The sequence below is a fragment of the Athene noctua genome, chromosome 6, assembly GCF_965140245.1.
Source record: "Athene noctua chromosome 6, bAthNoc1.hap1.1, whole genome shotgun sequence".
Lineage (NCBI taxonomy): Eukaryota > Metazoa > Chordata > Aves > Strigiformes > Strigidae > Athene > Athene noctua.
Window position 1 is genome coordinate 27,293,644 of NC_134042.1, and position 22,822 is coordinate 27,316,465.

Below are 22,822 nucleotides of genomic sequence, written 5' to 3' on the forward strand. Positions count from 1 at the left end.
CAGTGGGGTTGCCCTGCAGCCCCCCGGGCCCCTGTGTCTTTGCTGCCCTGGGTTAGGTGGGGTTGGCGCTGGGGAGCCCTGGCCAGTCTCTCTGGTCCTTTTTGCCTCCCTGTGCCCAGGCGCAGGACTGAGGAGCGGGGGCTCCACACAGAGCCTGCCCTGCGGGCTGGCCCGGGCAGGGCTGCGGCGGCACCGGGCCGGCTCCCCGGGGCTGCCTGAGACCGGGTCCGGGCGGGTGCACGGGGGCGAAAGCGGAGACAGGAGCGCGGGGGGAGCGCGCCCGGTCGGGGGGCGCGAGGTGCCCGGCACCGTGGTGCGGAGGGACCGGGGGGAACCGGGGCTGCCCGGCTGCGAGGGCAGAGGGGTGCTAAGGACTGACGGGCGCGGGGTGCGGGATGCCGGGGTGTGGGCTATGGGGTGCGGGATGCGGGGTGCCGGTGCCCCGGCTGGTCCCACCCCTGCACGGCGCTCCCCGCCCCGCGGCCCCGCTCCCCCGCCCTCCCTGACGTGTGGCGCTGGCAGCCCGGCCGGTTCCGCATTCCCGACCCCTCCCCGCAGCCCAGGGGCCGCTATATAACCGGGGCTGATGCAACCCACCCCGCCGCCCGCCACAGCCTGCGGGAGGCGCGCACCGGGGCGGCGGGGGGCGGCGGGCCGAGGCGCCCCGGCGGCGGCCGGCACGGACATCGGCACCCGGCGGAGCCCGGGGGTCGGGGCAGCGCCGCGCAGCCGGGCGGCGGAGGCGGCGGCGGGGCTGAGCCTGCAGCCCGCGCCCGGCCCCTGCGGCCGGGGCAGCCCGGTCCCCCTGCACGGTGGGTGCGAGCACGGGCGGGGGCGCCGGGCGGGCCAGGATCGCGGAGGGGCGGCGGGGGGCCCCGGAGGAGCATCCTGGCACCCCGCGGTGGCGGGCAGGGTGCTGCCCTCCGGGCGGTGAGGGCTCCGATCGCCAGCGCCCGGGCGCACGGCGGAGGTGTGGGGAGACCCTCCGGGGGGGGGGGGGGGGGGGGGGGGATCGGGCAGAGCCGCGCAGGCGGCTCAGAGCGAGGCTGCTGCCTGCCAGCGAGGTGCTGCCCCCGGCCTGACCGGCTGCAGGGGCGGTGGGGCGCGGCCTCCCCCGCTTTCGGGTGCCCTCCCGGCCTCCGCTTCACCTGTCGGCCGGGCGCGCAGGTGAGGTGTACGGCCCCCCCCGGCCGCCATGGGAGAGCTGGCGCTGCGCCGAGACGTGCCCCCAGCCCGCGGGGCCCTGGGGGAGAAGGGGACCCGGAGGTCCCCCACCGCTCGGTCCCAAGTCCGCTTTAGCAGTCAGGCATGGAGTTGAATGGGAGTTGCATTCTTTTGCACGATCTGCTCCAGGAGGCACTTTTCTTTTTCCATGGGAGGGAAATAGGTTTGAGAGCAAATTGGGGGAAAGGGAGAAATACCAAGAGAGCAAGAGCCACATTATGTTTCCATTTTCCTTTAATGAAGGCCCTGTGGAGGTGTATTTGAAAACACAGGGTCTCCTATGCCTTCAAGGAGGGTGAGAACACTGTGCTGGCTGGTTCCAGGGCCATATGCAGCGTATGGTGGCCAATGAAACGGGGCCTGGCTCGTTCTCTTGCTTGTCTTGGCAGCCTGTTCCATGGCTTGTATTACCAGCCCTGGAACACAACCACTGCCAAACTGTGTGTGTGTGTTTGGACTCTGAGAGCTCAGCAGAAACAAATGCTTCTGCAGCTCAGACCAGGATTTTTTAGCTAGTTTTGAGAAAACTTGCATGAAAAACTGTATCTGGAGGCTGTTGCCAGAGTCTGCACTGGGAATTTACTGGTGAGTGCTTGCATGGGGACATGTGGGAATGCCAGTCATTGGCGTTCAGATTCTTAGTATGACTCCTAGTGATTTAAAAAAGCAAAAACCTGCTCCTCTCGGGATGAGTGGGTGGGTGCTGGAGCTGCCGTCCAAACTGTCCGTGTCAAGCAGTGATTGGTTGTCCCAGGTTCCTGGGGTCTGGGGGATTAGCTAGACCTGCTGAGAGTTACCGTGAAGGTTGCTGCCTCTGTCTCCTCACTGAGACATCTATGGATGCTTCTCTCTCCTCTTCACAGCTGAGCATTGAGCGTTTCCTTCCTTACAGGATGCAGAGGTCTCTGTGCTGCGCGCCTTGCCAAGGAAGAATGGGTACTGCCTCACACCTCTTGCCTCCAGCTGCCCTCTCCATCTGAGCAGTGTGTCCAGCTAGGCTGCTCAAGCGCAGGCAGCCCTGAGCATCTGTTCTGCGGTCTTCTTCCCCGTGCTAGTGTTTGCTGCTTCAGCTGCATTGCTTGGGCCAGGTACTTGGCAGCGTGCAGTGTCTTGAATGTGAAGTTGTTGAGAAGGTCTTTTCACAGCAGTAGGCTGTTCCCGGTGGACCTGGCCCCAGGACCAAGGGGGGCAGAGCCATGGTGTGTGGCATGGACCCCTTGCCAGCCTGCATGTGTCCTGCAGAGCCAGTGCAGCAAGGAGGGGGCATGGCAAACCTGATGCCATCTGTCTATGGCTGCTTACTTGGATTTCTCAGTTGCTTGGACTGTCCAGAGTATCAGTACAAACATTGCAGGCTATTTTAGCATGCAGCCAGAGAGCTGAAGGTCCATATGGGCCTCTCAGCTGAGCAGGGCTGTTGCAAACTAGCCAGAGCTGATCTTTATATGGATTAGAGGCCTTTGTGGATGACCCTGGCATTCAGGGCATAATTTTGATGAGTTTGTAGGGGGCCCTCTCATCTCTGAGGCCATCCTTGGCCCCTGAGGGCAGAGCTCTGTGCCAGAGTAGGGTTGTCTTCTTGAAGAAGATTCCAGCCCTGACCACATGTGGTCATGGATGGTCCTGGGGGATTTCAACAAGTCAGTCGTTAACCTCAGTGTCTGATCTGCAGCCTAGCTCAGACCAGGATATTCCTTCCTCCTCAAATTTCTTTGAGCTGCTTCAGGCAGAACTAGGATAGTTTTTTACCTTTCTGCTCTGTACTGCCGTCCAGTGGGTGGTGCAGCGTTATTAAATATCTGCCACAAATAATTAATTGTGATCTCTACTAAAATACAGTGATCATTAATTGCAATTTTTTGCAGTTATTGCAATTAATTGTTGCAATAGAGGAGCCTTGCTATGCTAGGTGCTGTACAAAACCCTGCTGTCATGGGTTGCTTGCAAGTCAATCACTGCATTGCAGTGGTGGGGGCAGTGTAATGCTAAACTAGAGCTTTTTACTACCCTGTGAAGATGTGGAGGAAAATGCTCAGGGAAAAAGGACTGTTAGCTGACTGCTTTGCTAATGGCAAAGGGGGGGTTATTTCTAAACCTGAGGACTTGAGGACCAGTATCCCCCCTTCCTCATAATGGGGATAAGGAGTCAAAGCATCAGACAGGCAGGTGTGGAGGCCTGATGGTGAGACTCAGTTGGATGGGGAGCTGCACTTCTGAGGCTGTCTGCTCTGAGCTGCCCTGAGGTTACAGTGTAGGGAGCTGTGTGCCTCCCTGATGGAGAAGAGGAGGGAGGCAGCAAGGCTCTCTGCATTCTTGTTTTCAGAAAGCTTTTCATCGCCTTCTGTCTATGAATGACTCGGACGTTCCTCCTGCCATTTGTGTGAAGCTAGAAGTGCAGGACAGAGCCAGACTGTTCCCGCTCACAAAATGGGTTCCCCTTTCCATCTCCTGGGGAACTGTCCTTCACAGCTCCTTCTTCTTCTTAGCATTATAGCCCTGCAGTCCACTCACTGGAGCTTGGGAGTTTGGGATGGGACATTACATGTATGGATGTTCACAAACTCAGCAGCTCTTCTCCCACCACATGGGGTTGCATGGGAGAAGAAGGAAACAGCAAGAGCAGCAGCTGGGTGTGTCTGTGGGAAGGGCACAGATGCTTCTTTGGCCCTGCGACCCCAGGGCCTGGTTGCAGGAGCGCTCTCCCTCTTGGGATGGAAGTGGGATGTAGAAGAGCAAGGTACTACGGTGTCTAGCATACTAAGGGAGCATGCTGCACCTCCAAGTGGTAAGCTGTTCTGTGATCGTGCCTTAAACTGGCTTTTAAATGAAGGGGAATCTGCCTGATGCAGTAAAACACTAATGTTAGGTCCTTGGTAAAGAGAGGGCATGCGCAATTTTATCCCAGTGGGTGTCACTGCAGCTCTTCAGTACAATACAGGTGGTGGGTTCTTGGTATCAACAGGTTCAGCAGATGAATGAATGAATGAATGAATGAATGAATGCACAGTGGCTGTTGTTTAGAGTTTGTGTGTCAGCACTACAGCATGGGTATCTGAAAAGGCTGGTTAAAACCAAAGGGTGTGTTCTGATGGTTGGCACATAACTTCAGTACTGATAAGTGTGGCCTTTGGCACTGGCACTGCAAGTTACTACTTTTAACAATGCAGACCAGAAGAAGCTAAACAGGAGATGGGGTGACCTGCTGTAAGGTACTGCTTGAAACTAGATGCGTATAGAACAGACAGCAGTTTTGTGGGAATGGGAAAGTATCACATGTTAGACAACAGAAGAAAACAGTAATTGCATGGCTCTGTACTTGTGGCACCAGGAATATGGGGTAGTGGCCTTCTGCCTTCAACTTCATCATGCTTAACTTGGCACTTACTGGGGGCTGAACCTTGAAGTGGAAGAAGGTCTGTAGGCTCCAGTCACCCTCAGCACCCTACAGTCTCCCCAGCCAGAAGAGTCCAGATGGAAAAAAGCAAGTGGCTCTGTGCTTCAGAGAAGGAGGGATAGCCAACTGTCCTGTCTTTGTTTAGGAAGTTACATTCTTGGGGCATGAGAAGTTGGGCATGTCAGGAAAGGGCTTTCATATAAATCATCATTCTACCAACAGAAAGGACATACAGGCTGAGTGAACTTAATAGCTAGGAGCTAAAAAAAGTAAAAAATTACAGTAAAGCCATAGTAAAGTCTAAGGAACCAGAAGCTGCTTCTAATGGATGGTAGTGCTACTTCTGATCTCCACAGCGGCATTACTGCCTATTGGCCAGGAGCAGATGAAAGGCCGATTGCTGTGCCTTAGGTGCTCCAAGACAGTGTATACACATGGTGATAGTATGCTAACACACTGATGAAGAGATCAAAGATCACTTTGGTGTCTTGCGGACCTTGGCAGTGCTCTGATGTGTGGCAGCTGATGGTAACAGCAGGCACCCAGGTGGAGCCTGGAGTGAAAGAGCAACAGGAGTACAGCCTTGGTTCTGCAGGCAGCATGGAGAAGGGCTGGTAGGACAGATTTTGCCTTAGTGCAACACTTAATGTGGGCAACAGAGAAACATGCTGGTATTTACAGTGTCAGAATCTGCTGGCTGGCAATATTAGGTGCTAGACTGGCGCTCTGAGCATTGGAAGGGTACTTGGATCAACCACTGCAGATGTCAGAGCATGTAAAATAGCTTATGTTAGAAGAAACTGTGATTTATAGACAGCAAAATTGAAAATAAGGTTGCAAACAACCCTCACTCTTGCCAGGGAAGCTGACAGCAGAGATAAGACAGTAATGGCAATTTAAATAGAAGCGTGACTGTCAGACTGCTTTGGGATGTCATGGTCCTCTCTGCATGATGATGCTGTTGATGCAGCAGCAGCTGCATTGGGTTTATAAAGAAGCAAACAACACCTCTAGATAAGTGAGGATGCATAGGATGGTCCTGGGGGACAGTGGATACAAACTAAGGCAGTTTCTGCACAGGAAAATGAATGTATGATTTCAACACAGGTAGGCATTCCTGTGCCAGTTTTAGTCTGTGGGTAAGAATAGCACTGAAGAGGTGGCAGGAGGGGTGTGAATACAGGCTAGCAACTGGAGTACAAGCCCCTGGGGACCCTGGGTTATGTGGATTATGCCTACGCATGTTAGATTTATGCCATAACTGCTGTGCAAACATCAGCTCCTTCAAAAAAACAAACAGAGTCCCAAGAAAAAACAGCAGCAAAATCAGTGTGGGAAGAAAAAAATAAACCAACCCCAAGCAAATGAAGATTAGAACTGCAGGAGAAAGAATAGGAGGGTGTGCAAGAACAGTGTCACCAAGGAAGCTGAGCAACTGCACAGAACAGTAACAACTTGGTAAAGCTTCTTCCCACTAGGTTGTAGGCTCCAGAAAATAACAGACCCTGACAGTAGGAGAAAAACTGAGTAATAGGTGCTGCTTTTAAGAAATATGAAATCAACCAGTGTCACAGACTGTTGACCATAGGGGTGTAACTGGGGGACAAAGTACAGAAACACTCATCACTGATGGGAAAGATGCAGCAAAACCAAGGTGAGCAAAAGAAGCTGTACTGTTAGCTTTTTGGTGATGAGACTGCTGATAAAATAACTGAGCTTAACTGAGATCACACCAAAAATGGTGCCAAAGCAAGGATGCAAAAGTGACTGTAATAATTAGGAGGGTTTGCAGACATTTCGGCAAGAGATCAAGTCTTGTGTTACAGCATTTTAACCAGAACCAAGGGGATTCTAGAGGCAAAATTAAGGAAATACAAACTGAGTTTTGACCTGTGAAATCATGTGTTGACAAGATTTTTGCTGCAAGGGTAGTTGCTGAAGAGAACATTGAATGATACAAGCTGCTCATCACTGAACTGAAGTTTTAAGAAAGCCTTCTCTGTCTTCTAATTCAGTCTGGAGCATGTTGATGTCGTGGCATGAAATGATGGATAGCATCAGTGCAGAAGGCACAGCTACGGTGAATGTAAACTTGAGCAGCTGGCGTCACGCAGATCCCAGTGTCAGATGTAAGACTGCACATTCTCTTTCCCTTCACTGCTTTGCTTTACTGTTGGCTTCATTATGTGAAAAAGCATAGCTGATACAATGCAGGAATTGTGTGGTTCAGCCGTAGGACACCAGAAAGCTAAGTTTTACTGAACTCACAATGTTTCTCAGCTTGTGTAAGGAGACATTGAAAGACTGCCTGGCACCGAGGAAAAAAGACTCTGTTAATGTATCAGTTATGAAAAGAAAAAGAATCTAATAAGAAGCCCAGCTAAAGCACTGTGCTAGAAAATGAAGGAATACAGAGGTGAGTTGGTTCCTGTACCTTAGAAATAACAAACACTGCAAAAGAATATCCAGAAAGGAATTGGGAATTGGCAAGGCACCAGCCATATTCACCCCATCCAGCAAGATGTGGTTATTGAAAAACTGCAACTTAAAGGTCAAACTCAGATCTTGAGCTTCAAAGTTACTTCTGCCCTACCATGCAAACGTGGTAGAAATATGCTGGAGCTATAGGCAGGCATGTCAGTGTCTTCCAGAGTAACAGCCTTAGGAAGAAGACCGAAGTATTAAATACAATTACATGCCTTGGCTTTTTTGACATGATTGAAATACAGCTTCTTACCTCTAGCATTAACCAGAAAAGAAGGTTAAAGTAGCTGGGACTTCAGATGAAAGAAAAGCCTCTCTTACAGGAGGAAGAGGCAAAAGGAGTGGGACGAGGGTCCCTCTGATCAGCAGGAAATGACAGTGCCTATGGCTGAGGGACACTGAGATCTGGGTGGGGTCATCTGTCGCTGCACCCCTGATCTGCAGAGAGGGATGGCATCTCTCCTTGTTACCTTATTTCTGTGGTTATAGCCGTGCTGGAAATGGTTTTGTGTTCCTCTCCAAGGTCTAACTCAGCTTGACTCTTGGCAGTTCTCAATGTGCTCCTATCTTCCTGACCCCTGAGCAAGATTTTGCTTGTAGAAGTCACTTTTGCCATTCCCACCTAGTTCTCAGCTCATCTTAATGTGCAGGTTCATCCAGGTGGCTCCTGGTGCTTTGTTTTGAACAGCTTTAGATTTAGTTTACACTGATGCAAGTGTGATGTGGGCTTTGGCAGTGCAGTCAAGGATGGTTTTAGAGCATGTTAGATAGTGGGCCAGCTTCTTCACTCCAGCCTGTGCCTGCTGTCCCACTGGTACACAGGCTATTTCAAAGTATATTAGGCTACCACATTGAAGTGGCAGAGAAAAAAAGTAGGCCAGAGAAAGCACAGTGTTTTCTCAAATCTTTAGCCACTTGTCCTCAGGGAGCTGCCCTAGGCTCAGGAGTGCAGGGAGGTGCTCAGTGGTCAGGTAGTCCCACAGTCTGGAGGACAGATTTCTCCTCTCTCCTTATTTCATAAAGTGCAGTGGCCTGAATTTGGTCTAGCTGAGGACCTGGACTGTGCCACCCAGTGCCTAGGTACTGTCAGCTGCATGTTGTGATGCAGGACAACAAATTAAAACTAGGTCCCCCAAGTCTAGGATGGATTTAGTCATCCAGTGCTGGGCTCAAGTAATTTCCTAGCCTGAAGCCTGTGAAAGGATAGGTCAGGGTCCCACATCAGCATGTGCCATAGCAGCTCATGTGTATTTGCAGGAGGGGACTTCAAGAGGGTGTTCATATACTTTAGCTACTGATTTTTGGTGGTTTTTTTACTTGAGCCCAAACTGTTCAAGCTGGGGATGGACATGTATGGGATTGCTGGTGAGGGGGTGTGCAGCAGCTGGCCCAGGGTGTGCTGCTGTTGGCAGGCTTCTTCCCTAGTGCCACAACATGTTGTCTTAGTGGCAGCAGCTGGGAAATGGCAAGCTTGGCAGTGCATGCAGCTATCCCAAAATGGTAGTTTGAATTTAACTCCACACAGCTGAGTCCTGTGGCAGTATGTCCTGAGAAGAGTCTCTGGAGTCACCTCCACTTTGCCATGCCACCTCACTGACCTGCTGCTTTTCTGCTGGAGAGGGACAGTCTCTGAGGAAGATGATAGGGATTTAGGCTCTGTCCCCAAATAACTTTTTTGCATTTTTCTGCCTGGAGCACAGCCTAGGGTAGGATGGTGCCCAGTCTCTGGAGGAGTGAAGCATCTTAGCTGTGTGTAGGCCTGAAAGGAAGGGGAGGGAGGTAGCATGGAGCTTCAGAGCCCTGCTGTGAGCAGGCATCTCCTGCCACCATACAAGGCAACAACTGCAGATGTGGAATTACAGCTGTCTGATTTAGAGATCTATGGAAGAATGAATACTTTGGATCAGTTTAGGTCCTTGCAATCTCAAAGTTGACATACAGTCTTTTCTAATGTTAAGTATCATTACCAAGTATTTTCTTTCTCTTCTGTCACCAAATGGGCAGGAGACCATTTCATCACAGTAGTATCACTTTGCTTCAGCAGTTACTTATCTCTCCTATCTTTCCCATCTCCTTTTCAGGCTTTAATGCCCTTGTGCAGCACACCTCCCCCAGGCCCAGCTTCCACCCCCCTGCATACCAGCACTGCTGAGCACTGACCTGCTCTCCCCTTTCTGGCCTTTCCTCCTGAAGGATGACTGGAGCAGAGGGCTTGATTCCTACTTGCCACCTCTTTATGGTCAGGGTCTTGCTGGATTTGATTTCCATGCTCCTTCTCAAGTCCTGTTGGTCAACTCTGTTGTCTGCCAAGCAATCTCTGCCAGGGGACATCCCATGCTGACAACCAGACACCTTCAGTGGCAGATTAGAGTGTATGACAGCTCCCAGAGTATTGCAGCTTGTAGGTATGCTCTGATGCAAATCCCCTTGCCTGTCACACCACTACAGCTTGCACAGCACCTGTGCTGGAGCTGTGGAGCTTGCATTAGCCTCCCCACCCTTGACTGTATGATTGGCTTTCCTTCCCTTCTGCTACATATCTGCTGTTCCTTCACATTAAAAAATATACCAAATAATCTCCTGGGTAAGGAAATGTGCCAGTGTCAGGAAATCCTTAACTTCTTGGCTTGTCATCATTAACCCTGTTCAACCTGCTCCCACTGACCTTGCTTGAGGAGGGGGGTTGGACCTGGCGATCTCCAGAGGTCCCTCCCCACCTCAACTGTTCTGTGACTCTGTGATCCCACAGTACTATCTCACATGCAGCTTTACTCAAGTTTTCAGCCTGGTACTGACATAGATTTGTCACCCCAGGATGGTAAGTGATGAGCAACAGTGGCAGCTGTCTTGATAACGTGTGTGTGCCTCCACTTAGCACAGCTGTACTGCCTGGACCAAAAGCTTGCATTGCCTGCTCAGCAGCTGAGAGTGGATGCTTTGGAAAGAGCAGGGCAAGTGCATGTTATCCCTTGTTTAAGTCACCTTCTCACTCTGGCAGTTGGTGCTGTCACCTTCCAGGAGTTTGTGCAGAGTGATGTGACTGATGGCCCTTTGTGGACGCCTCTTCCATGAGTTTCCCCAACTGCTCATTGAATCGTGTCTTCTGAATGGCTCTAGTGGTTGCAGGAAGCTGCTCACGGAGACTTTAGGTCTGCTCTATTAGCCTGTTTCTCTTGATAATGCTTGTCCCTCCACCTGCTACACGAGTGCCTCGTGGCACAGGGGCAGGGTGGGGTGGATGCCTGGAAGCTCCCAGGGTGTGCTGGGACTGGTCTGCTGGGCACAGCAAGGAGAGCAGTGCACAAGCACTGGGACACATGGTTGAGCTGAGGTGGGGGGAAAATGATTACTGTGTGGACAGAAGGTGACTTTGCATGTTGTAACTGGGTCACTTGTGAGTGTCCCAGTCCAGTTACACAAGCAGGGTTGTACTTGTGCTGTAGCCAGTGATCACCTGCTCCCTTTGCTTTTTGGCTGATATAACAGCTCCGGCTCTATGGGCTTCCCATTTTAGGTATAACTTTGTTTATCTCTTAGCTATTTGTTCTTCATGTTTCCTTTCTTCTGCCTATAAGTGGTTTGCCAAAGTTTGTCCCAATCCTATTTTTGCTTGTGCTGCAATTTTTTTTTTTTTTCTTTCCTCATAGAAGAAGCCTTTTGCACCTTGCTCTGTTTCCCCTCTGCTCCAGCCTTTGCTTCCTCATGTCTGTGCTGGGAGTGTGTGCTCATTGGCAGGTTTTTCTCTCATGGTTTTATCTCTGGTCTTCATGTGCCATGTCCCAGCCCTGACCAGTGGGCTGAGCCTGCCTGGAAGAAATAGAGCTTGTCCTAATAACCTGCACATTAATCAAAACTCAGTTAAGAGCAAACCTTGATCTTCTGTACTCCAGTGACAGGTGTGCCAAAACTGGTAGTCCATGGGACCACATCACTGTTGCTGCAGCCAGCTCCTGTTCTTCTGATGCTTTGCTTCTCAGGTCTCTTTCTGTCCCGATCTACATACCACAGCACATCCTTCCTAGCAGGATTCATATATTTTGATTTCTATCACCCAGATTCTGCTTAGTCCTTGCCTTTGCCACCCTTGGGGAAGAGCAGCTGCTTTCCCTCGTTTGCACCCCATTAGGTGATGGACTGTAGAATAAATTTGGTTTGTGTTGTGAGTCCCTGTAGCTGGATTGTAATGGCCATGTCTCGCTCTCCCTCCAGCCGACGAAGCTGTTTCCCCTGCTATGATGCCAGGGCAGATCCCCGACCCGTCCCTGACGGCCGGCGCACTGCCTGGGCTTGGCCCCTTGACAGGACTGCCTGGCACAGCCCTGACCACTGAGGAGCTAAAGTACGCTGACATCCGCAACATTGGGGCCATGATCTCACCACTTCACTTCCTGGAGGTGAAACTTGGGAAGAGACCCCAGCCCGTAAAAAGTGAGGTGAGTCTCGGGGGCTGCTGGCTGCAGATGGCCCTGCAGGGCTATTGCCTGCACCTGCCTGGGTTTCTCTCCTGCGTGTACTTGAGTTTCCTGCTAGGGTGGCCAGAAGCATGTTTTATAAGTATGTCATGCTGCTTGTTTGGTGATGTGCACACGTGTTGGCAGCTGCTCCACCAGCTACCTCTTTGCTATGCCTGAATTTCTGTCCCTGCAGCATGGGCTAGGAATGGTGGCCTCAGTGTCCCAGGCCTGACCAGTCCCATGCAGCCATTGTCAGCCAGCTAAACTCAAACCCAGCCAGGTCTGGCACAGCCAACATGTCCGTATGTCGGGGCATGCACCCAAAGGAGAAGCCGAACTGGCCCATCAGAGGGCTTGCATGATGCTTTCATCCCATCTCCAGTGCCAGTGAGCCCTTGGTGCTGCTGGTGTTGGTGCTGCCTTTCCTGCAGGGATGAGGTGCGTGGGCGAGTGGCGCTGAGTGGCAGCAGTGACTCAGTTTGTGCTGCAGGCACTGCTGGCTGGGGGCTGCCCCTGCCCTGCTGCTCGAGGGGGCCCTAGCTTCACCTTGGGGCTCCTGGGATGAGGAAGATGGGCGGCTTCCGCTCAGTACTGCGGGCTGGTATGTCAGAACCAGGCTGAGGGGCTTGGGAGACACGTGCATAGTGTTTTCCTTGTATGGCTGTCTCATGTGTTGGTTGTCCAGTCTTTGACTCCTTGACCCTTTTGCTGTGGTGAGTGTTTGCACCTTCCACTACCTGTGGGAGCTGGGAACCTGTCAATTTGGAGGCACCGTGTTGATGAAGGTGGTGGCTGCTGTGATAAGGTCTGATAAACAACCTCTCTGAAGAGTGCATTTGCTTCTGTGTGAGGATACCTCAGATAATGCTGTGTGAAGATGGGATGGTGTGCATTCTTCGGAGATGTCGGTGAGGAGGTGCCAGATTATGTGAAAAGCTGCCTGTTATGAGCTGTGAGATGAAGGGAGTAAAACATCAGTTCCAGGGGGCAGCCCTCTCTCCAAATGGTGCTGACACTTGGCTTGGCCCAACTCTTACTGAAAAAGTGCAGCAGCACCCAGGGCCACCTGTCAGGAGGGTCTTGTTCCTTTCCCTCCAGCCTCTTGTGGTGGACTCCTTGTGGCTAGGACTGGTACAATGGGCTCCATCTGATCACCTTGCACTGGAGCTCTGTGACTGAGGGGGTGTCCAGTCAGCTCGTGCAGCATCCCATGGAGATCACCTGGGGATGGACTGGGCAGCTCCGTAACGGCAGGAGCTGAGGCCAGGATGCTGCAGGAAGCCATCAGAAGGGCCTGGGGAATGCTGATGGCCTCTATGGGCAAAGCAGTCGTGGGTTAGAAGCTGAAGCCAAATGCTGTCCCAGCTCTTGGCCTGGGTATCATGCAGCAAACGTGGTGCCATGCCTGCCTTGCTTCATGGATTGGGGAAGAAAGGGGGAGTCTGTAGCTATGCTGTCTTCCCAGGCACAGCTCCTTTCCTGGGGTGTCTCAGGCAGCTCTGAGCTGACCCTGCAACAGCTGCTTTTGCTCAGTGGACATGGGGATGTCGTCTCACTTGCCTCTGTGTAGCAGGGACAGAGCTGCCCTCTGCCCCATAGCAGGTAGTGGAAGTGCTGAGTGTCCTCTGAGCCGGTTGTTGAGACGCCATGTGGAGGAAAGATAAGGGGAAATCCACTGGCAGACCCCGCACAGCTGCCTTCCCTGCAGCTGGTTCCTCCCCTGCATGGCCTGTGAAGCTGAGGAGTTGAGGACAGCAAATGGAGCTGCCCCTGGTACAGGCTTTGCAGTGAAAGCCTTGGGGAGCTGAAGCAGTAGCTGCTTATCCCATGAGTAGCCAAGAAGCTGCCCACGCATAATTTTGCAATGCAATCTGCAGCTGCCTTCCTCTCACAGGGAGCCGTAGCCCAGGGATGCTGGGTACTGGCATGCCATGCTCTGTGCGGTGCCTGGGAGGGCAGGCCGCTCCCCCTGAGCTGGGGCACAAGCAGCTTTCTCTGATGTGCTATGGGGACCAGCATCTCTGGGCAGCAAGGTGTTTGTCCCTGGGAGCGTGCACAAAACCCACCCAGTGGGTGCTGGGCACTGGCTTCCCTGCAGGGTGGTGGACAGCACCACTGGGCAGGCTGCCCTCCTCTTGGGGCAGTGGGAGACAGGTGCTGCTGGGCTCTTCCACCATCAAAACCCACCTGGGGTGCTCTCTCTGGGACACAGCCCTGCCCCTCAGGCTGATGATCACTTCTGTCCCTGATGCTGCTGATTGAAGCAATTCAGGAGGCAACCCCAGATCTTTTACCCACAGGGCTCCCCTGGAGATTGGCTACTGAAACGTGCTGTGGGGTGGTACACCCTCTCTGTCCCTCGTGCCTCTGAGTCCTAACCCCCAGAACCAGGGCCATGTCACATTTTTGAACCGAAATCAAGCAGAAGCAGAGAGGGGGAAACCTGTTTTCTTGAAGTTACAGGATCTGTGGTCAAAAAGGAGAACCAAGAGTTCAAGCTGCTACTATCTGTGCTGAGCCACCCTCCTTGAGCATCTGTACCCCATCTAAAGGACATGGCCTTTTACTGGGCCCTCTGTGGGGTGGAGGGTGGAGCTGAAGGGCACAGGGGCAGGTCACTACTTTACTTTGATTCTCACTAGATGGAGCAACAAGGCATAGAAATGTGTCAGGCAGTTCCCAGGGACACTGTGAGGCTTGTGTGGTCACTGCTTGCTCTTCCAGTTCCTGCAACAACCTGAGATGTACCTTGCAGGAAAGTTTGTGGTGTGTTTCTTAAGCTGTGAGCATGCATCCCCTTTCTGCACCCTCCTAATAATCCTTAAACTAAAAGGCCAAGAAGTTAAGGGGCAGATGAGTGGTTGGTAAATGTGCGGTGGGGAATGGTGACTACCCTGATGTCCATCTCCTCTTAAACTCTGAGTGGAAGTTTTGTAAGAGCTGCTTGTGCCTTTGCTGTGGGGTATTCTGGTCCTGCCAGGAGGAAAAGGCAGCAGAGCGTGGAGTTAGAGCCTTCCTGGTCACTTCTGCTAACGTCTGCCACGTCTGAGTTACATGGGTGTAGTGAGAGCTGGCTGTTTCTAGCTGGACTTGGGAGCATCAGTGCAGTTCCCATCCTGGTTCTCCCAAGCATGGTGCATGATGCCCCATGGCACTGTTTTGGCAAAGAAATGGTGACAGCCTGGCATTACAGAAGTCTGTGCATAGCTTGTGCTGACTTTGCTTAAAATTTTAGTCCCAGGTAAAATAGCAACTTTAGTATAATGCTTAGGAAGTAAGGTAGAGGAGACACAAAAGCTATTAGTGCTATACAACTTGTACATTGTCTTCTAAAGCATGCTGCATATTGGACATACAGCTTACTTAATGTACCCCTTTACCCTAACTCTGATGAGTCAGTGTTTCATCCCATCCTTGCATGTCACATTGAGATGTTTTTGAGATGTTTGGGCTAGTGGGCTTTGGACTTAGTGAATGTCAGCAGTGTGCACAGTTTGCTGTGGACAATGGCACCTGAAGCTTTCATTTCCTGCAGGCACCTGTGGGGTCATCTGGTGGCCCTCCACTCCTATTACCACTTTGGTCTTGGCACTGGAAATCTCTGACTTTCCTTTTGAGGTGACTAAGACCAGGTGCTTGAGCAACAAGACTGTTCAGATGGTGTGTGATCCAAGAGGCTTGTCTGGGAGATGTGTCCCTCAGCCCCACTGAATTGGGGAAGTATGAAGGAATTGAAAACGGGAGCTGCCCTTAGAGAAGGTTCAAAAAGGCTGTGGAAGTGCTCATAAAGCAAAAGTTGCTGCCACTGCATTTGAAAAGATGTGTGCTGTCAGGTATCAGCTGATAGAAATGAGGCAGTTCAGTCTGACATCTCAAATTTCAGAGTCCCAGGCCAAATGTGGATGAAGACACTGGGATCTTTTCTTCTCTATCCATGCTACAAAGTGAACCTGGGTTCTGACTTTGCAGGCCTTTCTAGCACTCGGATATTTCTTTTCTTGAAGGAGTTGGTTTGGGTTCTCAGATGTAAGCATACCATAGGCCACTTACATAGACTTTGTAGTAAATATCCTTAAATACTTTGATTATGGGTTTCTAACCCATAGGGCTTATTGGCCTGGCCTGTGTGGTTTGAGTCAGATAGCACAGAGCAACTGAGTAATGGTGAACAGTGCAGGCACTGCCATGTCCTGCTTCTTTACAGGGGATGTGGGGCCTCTCTCCACCTTACCATGGTGGCCCTGTGACTTGGCCAGTGCTGAAGCTGCAGCAGACAGCCCCATGTACTGGAATGGGTGGGACAGCCAGGCCCACCTGGTGGATCTTTCAGGTTTCTCTGCCTCTCACCCTTGGCTGTGTGTGTGATGCTTTGAATGACTGTGCTTACAGACTTGTGCCTGTTAGATGTCAGTGTGACAAACTGTGCCCATCTGTGCAGGATGGAGTTTTCTTCCCCTTGTCTCTGCCCTCTCTCAGGGAGGGAGCAGCCCTGCAAAGAGCTGTCTGTCCCCGGCCATCTGGGTCACCAGCTGTTGGTACTGCACTGAGCTCTCTCCCCTTGTCCCCACAGAGTGGAGTTAGAGGCCATGGCAGCAGCATGCCTGGTTACTGGTGAAGATTAGACCGTGTTGCTGGTGGCCACTGGCATGGGTGGCTGCCACCTCTCCTCCTTGCCTGGCCACTGGTGGGGCTGCTGGGTGCTCACCCCCACCTCCTACCCTGCCCCACACCTGCCAGCTCTGACCTGGGCTTTTCTGTCTCGTTGCAGCTGGATGAGGAAGAGGAGAGGAGGAAAAGGCGTCGAGAGAAAAACAAAGTAGCAGCAGCACGATGTCGTAACAAGAAGAAGGAGAGGACGGAGTTCCTGCAGCGGGTGGGTGCCCTGACCTGTCCCAGGGCACAGTGGAGATCTTGGCAGGGGTACCTCCCTAGGAAGGTGCCCCAAATGCAGGCACTGCTCCCTCCTGAACTGCCTCTCTACCTCCCCTTGCTCCCATGCCCTTACCTGGTAAAATACAGGCCCCTTTCCACAAGGCTGTGAAGGTGGTGGCCATGTGTGTGCCTGGGCAGAGCTCACGGGCATCCCTATGCCTGTGGTACGAGGGATGGACAGGGCTGGGGGTGAGCTCTGGGCTTGGGGGAGAGAGGGCTGATAGTGTCCCTGCCTCAGTGCTGGATCAGGAGCACCTGTGGAAGTGTAGCACAGGACAGGGACTGACAGCGTGCTGGCCTCTTGCCCAAATTCCTGAAGGTTTCCCTGTTCAGAGCCCAGATGGCCTCTCAGATGTGACCCCAAGGCAGAAGAGCTCTTACAGCACCTTGCTGCTTTTCTGCAAGGGGTGGTGGGACATGGGCAAATGACCCAGTGGGGAACAAGGAGCCATTTCACAAGGGCAGATCCCTGCGGAGGGGGGGTGAAAACTTAAAACACAGATTTGTTTCCAAACATCTTTCTAGACCATGGAAAGCAGCCAGGCAGGGTTTTTGCTGTGGTGCAGCAGAGACCTGTCCTAGGAGGTGGCTGTGTATTTCCTTGCAGTGGCACTAGGTAACACAAGGCAGCAGCAGTGGGCCTGGGGATGAACTGCCTGGAGGGACCTGCTGCCTTGGCAGACCTTCAGGCTGCTCCTGTGCTGCCGGGGCTGAGGGGCAGCACTGAGCAGAGGTGGCTTGTTGGCCAGATTCACAGAATCACAGAATCAACTAGGTTGGAAAGGACCTTGAAGATCATCTAGTCCAACCATTAACCTAGCACTGACAGTTCCCAACTACAGCAGATCCCTCAGCACTAAATCGACCCGACTCTTAAACACCTCCAGGGATGGGGACTCCACCACCTCCCTGGGCAGCCCATTCCAATGTCTAACAACCCGTTCTGTAAAGAAATGCTTCCTAATATCCAGTCTAAACCTTCCTGGGCACAATTTGAGGCCATTCCCTCTTGTCCTATCGCTTGTTACTTGGTTAAAGAGGCTCATCCCCAGCTCTCTGCAGCCTCCTTTCAGGGAGCTGTAGAGGGCGATGAGGTCTCCCCTCAGCCTCCTCTTCTCCAGACTAAACACCCCCAGTTCTCTCAGCCGCTCCTTGTACAACCTGTGCTCCAGACTCTTCACCAGCTCTGTTGCCCTTCTCTGGACACGCTCGAGTCATTCAATGTCCTTTTTGTAAGTGAGGGGCCCAAAATTGAACACAGTAATTGAGGTGCGGCCTCACCAGTGCCGAGTACAGGGGTAAGATCCCTTCCCTGTCTCTGCTGGCCACGCTATTGCTGACACAAGCCAGGATGCCATTGGCCTTCTTGGCCACCTGGGCACACTGCTGGCTCCTGTTCAGCTGGCTATCCTCTTGGAGTAAATTCACACATGGTTGTGTTTCTGTCCTGCTAGGAGTCTGAGCGTCTAGAGCTCATGAATGCTGAGCTGAAGGCCCAGATAGAAGAGCTGAAACAAGAGAGGCAGCAGCTGATCCTGATGCTGAACCGGCACCGTCCCACCTGCATCGTGCGGACAGACAGCATCAAGACACCCGAGAGCGAAGCCAACCCGCTGCTGGAGCAGCTAGAGAAGAAGTGAAGGTGGCACTGGGCCAGGAGGAGAAGACAGTGGTGCAGGGTCTTCCAGGGTCTTTAATGTATGTACTGTATGAAGAACTGTGCACCCAGGCCTGGTGCAGCCAGGACCCAGTGGGCTTCCTTGGGAACTATGGACCAAACAAATATGGGGACAGAGAAGATCAGGAACCTGTCAACCATGTACTCTGAGGCTGAACCCGGGAGCAGGGCTAGTGGCGCCGGTGAGGGCAACCTCCCTGTGATACCTCATCCCTGCCCTTCAGCCTGCTCGCGGCCCTAGGGACGCACGTCCCACCAGGACCACGCGCCTTGTGGGGAGCAGGGCCCGCAGGCGGAGGAGCGTGGCTGCGTGGTGCTTGCCGGCGCCCTGCCCAGAAGCTGCTGCCGCTCCTGGCACACGCTCCGGAGGGAAACCCAAACCCAAGAACCGCAAACACTTGATGCAGCCCCGTCTGGTGGGCAGGCCTGTCGGGGCTTGGTGGCGCAGGCGCCCCCCACAAGCACACTCTCAGTATAATGTTTACAGCCCAGCTGTCCGTGTCGGCCGTGCTTTTGAATGCACATTTTTACACTTTTTTAAAATATTTTTTACAAAGTTTTTATACAGCAATCTCTATATGGATTTATATAATCACTAGATGTGATCCCATAGAAGTGTATGTTATGATGGTCTGTTTGTTACAAACACATATGCCACAGTTATCTCCATTGTGTTATGTGTCTGGCTCCTTCCCCAGTGTGCTGGGAAAGGGGTCCAAGCCGCCCTCCGCAGTGGTGTCGCTACCCTTTCCATTCATGTATGTCCTTCATAATACTCAGTTCTGTATCTCGCAGTAAATGTTACCTTTACGTACACCATCCTTCTGTGCTGTGTCTGGGTCAGGCCACAGTGGGCTCTGGCCAGAGTTTGGCAGCATGTGCCAGGTCTGACCATGCTGTTCCTGGCTGAGTGGGATGGTGGAGCTGATCCCAGAGCCAGTTTTGGTAGTTCTTTGTTAGCAGCCGTAGGCCAGGAGGATTCACCCTGGGGAAGCTGGGAACCTCAGAGGCAGCTCTGACCATTGTCAAGCAAGAAGTAGCTCAGTGCTGCACCAAAGAGGGCAGACAGGGCATGGCTTGCTGGCTGGAAAGGCAGAGGTGTGAGGGAGGGAGATCATCTCATGTTTACATGGTCTTTGTTTCAGGCCTGAATACAGCAGCTTGAACTCATTATAGAGACAAGAAGGAGAGGAGGGAAGCTCTCATAGTGTTCTTGTGGTGATCCCTACATGGGAGGAGGTGGACAACCGTTCCTCTGGGTCTTGGCCAAGTCCTAGCCTTGCCCCTAACTACTGTGCTGGGAAAGCTCCTAAAGCTTGCCCTGGGCTTCAGCTAGTGCTGAGCACAGGGGTGGGGAGGCTGAGAAGATAATCAGCCAGGTGTGCTTCAGATGCTAGGACTGAAAGAGTTAGCGTTCCCATATGAATAACCAAGTCCTGACACTATTTCTGTGTTCCTGACTCTTAGATATGAAGGTGGTGGGAAGGTGCCTTGGTCTGGACTGTGGCAGACCCCATCTCACACATCAACACCACTGAGAGCTGTCTCAGAGGAGCAGTGGTGCACCCAGTCTTCTCCCAGTTGGTGTCCTACCCATTACCAGTGAGGATGAGGCTATTCTGATGCAAACTGCAAGTGAAAGAAGCTTTCAGGACCTGGTACAGATACACACTCCAGTCAGGAACACCAGAGCAGTGTTGGGGAGAAGATGAGCTTGAACTAAACAAGACAAGAGCATGGGAAGAGGTCTTTCTTGAGCATAGCTGCTTCTCTAGTGCATATTTCTCTCTCTGTAGCCTCCTTTGCCAACCCTTTAACCTCCAGGGATATCTGACATTAGTCCTTTCCCTGTTTCATACTTACTTTCTGGATTTCCGCTTCCTTTCCATAACTTACGTCTTTGGGACCTCCCAGAATGCTGCCAGCTGCCTTATTTAGTGTGAAGCATGTTGGATCTGTTAAAGGCAGAGTTTTTGCCCAGGGTGGACTTGTTGGCTGAGGTGCTCTAGAGGGATGTGCAAGGACAGGACCTTTCCAAAGCTGGTGGAAAAAAGCAGTATCTGGCCTGGCTGCCACCGCCTGCCATGCAGCCCTTGAAGCTGGGCAGCTGTCCCTCTGCGCTTCCTTTTGCCCAGACCCTTCAGGGGTGGCTTAGACCTGACCCATTTCTCCATTGCTGTCAGGGGCCAATCTTCATGCTTTGATTAACACAGTGCCTCTCATCAAGCTCTGCTGAAATGACACAGAGCATGTGCTGGGCCCGCTTCTCTCTTCAGGGCTGTATTTCCCTCTGCAGAGTGTACATGGTAATGAATTTCCAAGCTCCTGCAAGTATCAGTTTCCTCTTTGGTGGTCAGTGGGAGCTCCCTGTTAGGGCATCAGATAGTACAGCCACAGGCGTCTCATGCTTTTTGCTCACCTGGAGAGTCTGTGTGCTCATCTCCATGGTGGGGACTCGCCCACCTAGCATGCATCTTCCAGCAGCACTGGTAGTGCTGTGGGTGCAGGCAATGGCCCCATTCTGGCAAATGGCCATACTGCAGTAAAACTTCCTGTTATGAAAAGAGAAATATAAGGTGCCCTTTGAAACCAAGCATGGTAGAAGCAGCTAGCAAAGGCAGCAGCAAAAGAGTGATGGATCTACATCAGTTTAATGCTCAGCTACTCTAGCCAAGGCTTAGGCAGGAGCTATCTGAGCCCTGGCAGTGGCCAGACAGGGTTTTGCCCAGGCTCATGTATATCCTCCAAACAGCTTTTTGCTGTATTCCAGTCAGTACCAAGGACTTTTCCACTTTTCAGGGGACTTGGTTAGGCCATGACCCAAAAAGCTAAAGCAGAGGGTGTGGGCCTCTATCCTGTAAGTTACAGCCTATGAGGGCTGAATGGGAAAGGCTCCATCTCTGCCACCTCCCAGGCCCCTCCTGGTCCCTGCAGGAGATGGGCTATTTGATGTTCCTGACTCTGGTAGCATGTGTCCTCTCCAACTGCCCCTTCTTAGAAGAGGCACAAATAGTGCCATGGGACAGGCAGTCCTGCGGGATACCTCTCAGGCTGGTGCATTACAGTAGCATCTCCTGGGCAAGGACAGGAGCAGTGGGCACGTGCTCAGCACAGCCCATGTTGCTGCATGCCAGAACGGTGCTCCCAAACCTAAAGAGCAATGGTTGTACCTGTGGCAATGTCCTTGCATCTACGTCCCCTTCATGCAAGGGCTGGTAATGCAGATTTGCTTGGAAAATACAAGGGACACTTCTCAAAGGTCAGGCAGCCACCTCCTGGCCATCCCACACCCACATATCCTGTGTGCTGGGTGCTCTGTGGGCCACTATGTGAGCAGAGCTGATGGTATCATGTACTTCTGGGACAGGGCTTGGGGCCAGTGGTGCTGGCGATGGATGTGAGAGATGTGATAGACATGCTGACAAACGTGAGGCTGCTGCCAGCCCCATCTCCCACGGTCCAGCCAGTCCTTAGGCTGAACCCCTAGACCTAACGAATGGGCACACACGCACAGCCCCCCCCACTCACCCACACAGCCAGCCCGCCACACACCCCCTTGCCCCTCTGGATGCCTCCCATAGCTGGTTTTAGATGGTCTCCACAGTTGCTGGCACCAGGCACAGGAGCCCTGGAGGACCGCAGCCCCGTGGCAGCCGCTGGCACGCAGACCCCTTGACCCACTCGCTGACTAGTCCAGCCTGAAGTTTGCTCGTGCTCACATAAACCTGCCCACGAGGTGCTTGTAAATAGGTTTTTCATGAGCCCGCAGCCAGGCTGCTGCGGTGCTCGTGCACTGGGGAGCCGAGGGGCGCGGGGAGCCGCTGGCCGCCTGCGGCCGACCTCCCTCTGCCCGCGCCAGGCCCTCTCAGAGCCACCGCGGCCCCGCCGTGTCCCGCTTGCGGGCATCCCCTCAAACCACCCCATGGGCCGCGTTGCCCGCCGGCCCCGCTCCTCGCTCTGGGCCCGGGAGCTGGCGGAGGCGGCGGCCGAGGGAGGCGGCGGGGCCGGGGCCGTCGGCAGGAGGCACTGCGGAGCCGGCGCGGAGCGGGGCCGGCGCGGAGCCCGGCGGACGCCCCTCGGGGCTGAGCCGCTGCTGCCCCCCGGCCCTTCTCCGGCTCCGCCATTGCCGGCCTGTGCCGGCGTGGGAGCCCGGGTGCATGTCCCGGAGCGCGGCTCTGTGTGGAGGGGTGCGGTGTGAGAGCCCCCTGGAGCGCTGCCGCCGGCGCCGGGGGCACCGGCACAAGCCACGGGCCTCGCAGAGTGGTCTGGAGGAGGCCCGCCGGGACGGGCAGCGGGCTGGAGCAGCCCTCCTGTGAAGAAAGGGCAGGAGAGCTGGAGTGGCTCAGCCTGGAGGAGAGAAGGCTCCGAGGAGACCTTACTGCAGCCTTGCTGTGTTTAAAAGGGGCTTGTAAGAAAGGTGGAGAGGGAACTTTTACCAGTACCTGTAGTGACAGGACAACGGGCAACAGTTTTAAACTCAAAGAGGGTACCTTCAGACTGGATACAAGGAAGAAACTTTTTATTATGAGGGGGGTGAGGCCCTGGCACAGATTGCCCAGAGAAGCTGTGGCTGCCCCCTCCCTGGCAGTGTTCAAGGCCAGGTTGGACGGGGCTTTGGGCAACCTGGGCTAGTGGGAGGTGACTCTGCCAGTGGTA

At 53.2% G+C, this 22,822-nt stretch overlaps 1 protein-coding gene across 1 annotated transcript; it reads left to right on the forward strand.

The window, feature by feature from the left end:
* The first annotated feature begins 688 nt into the window (after positions 1-688).
* JDP2 (Jun dimerization protein 2) lies at positions 689-18,969 on the forward strand. Its single transcript, XM_074909226.1, has 4 exons — positions 689-812; positions 11,312-11,535; positions 16,325-16,429; positions 17,943-18,969. Exons 2-4 carry the CDS (start codon positions 11,335-11,337, stop codon positions 18,126-18,128), a joined length of 492 nt encoding a protein of 163 aa, XP_074765327.1. The 5' UTR covers positions 689-812; positions 11,312-11,334; the 3' UTR covers positions 18,129-18,969.
* Positions 18,970-22,822: the final 3,853 nt, after the last annotated feature.

What these genes read in the sequence shown, in the direction of transcription:
- JDP2 (XM_074909226.1), top strand. Translation starts at nt 11,335, where the DNA reads ATGATGCCAGGGCAGATCCCCGACCCGTCCCTGACGGCCGGCGCACTG. An exon ending in CCCAGCCCGTAAAAAGTGAG is followed by an intron (nt 11,536 to 16,324) that starts GTGAGTCTCGGG and finishes GTCTCGTTGCAG; the next exon opens with CTGGATGAGGAAGAGGAGAG. An exon ending in GGACGGAGTTCCTGCAGCGG is followed by an intron (nt 16,430 to 17,942) that starts GTGGGTGCCCTG and finishes CTGTCCTGCTAG; the next exon opens with GAGTCTGAGCGTCTAGAGCT.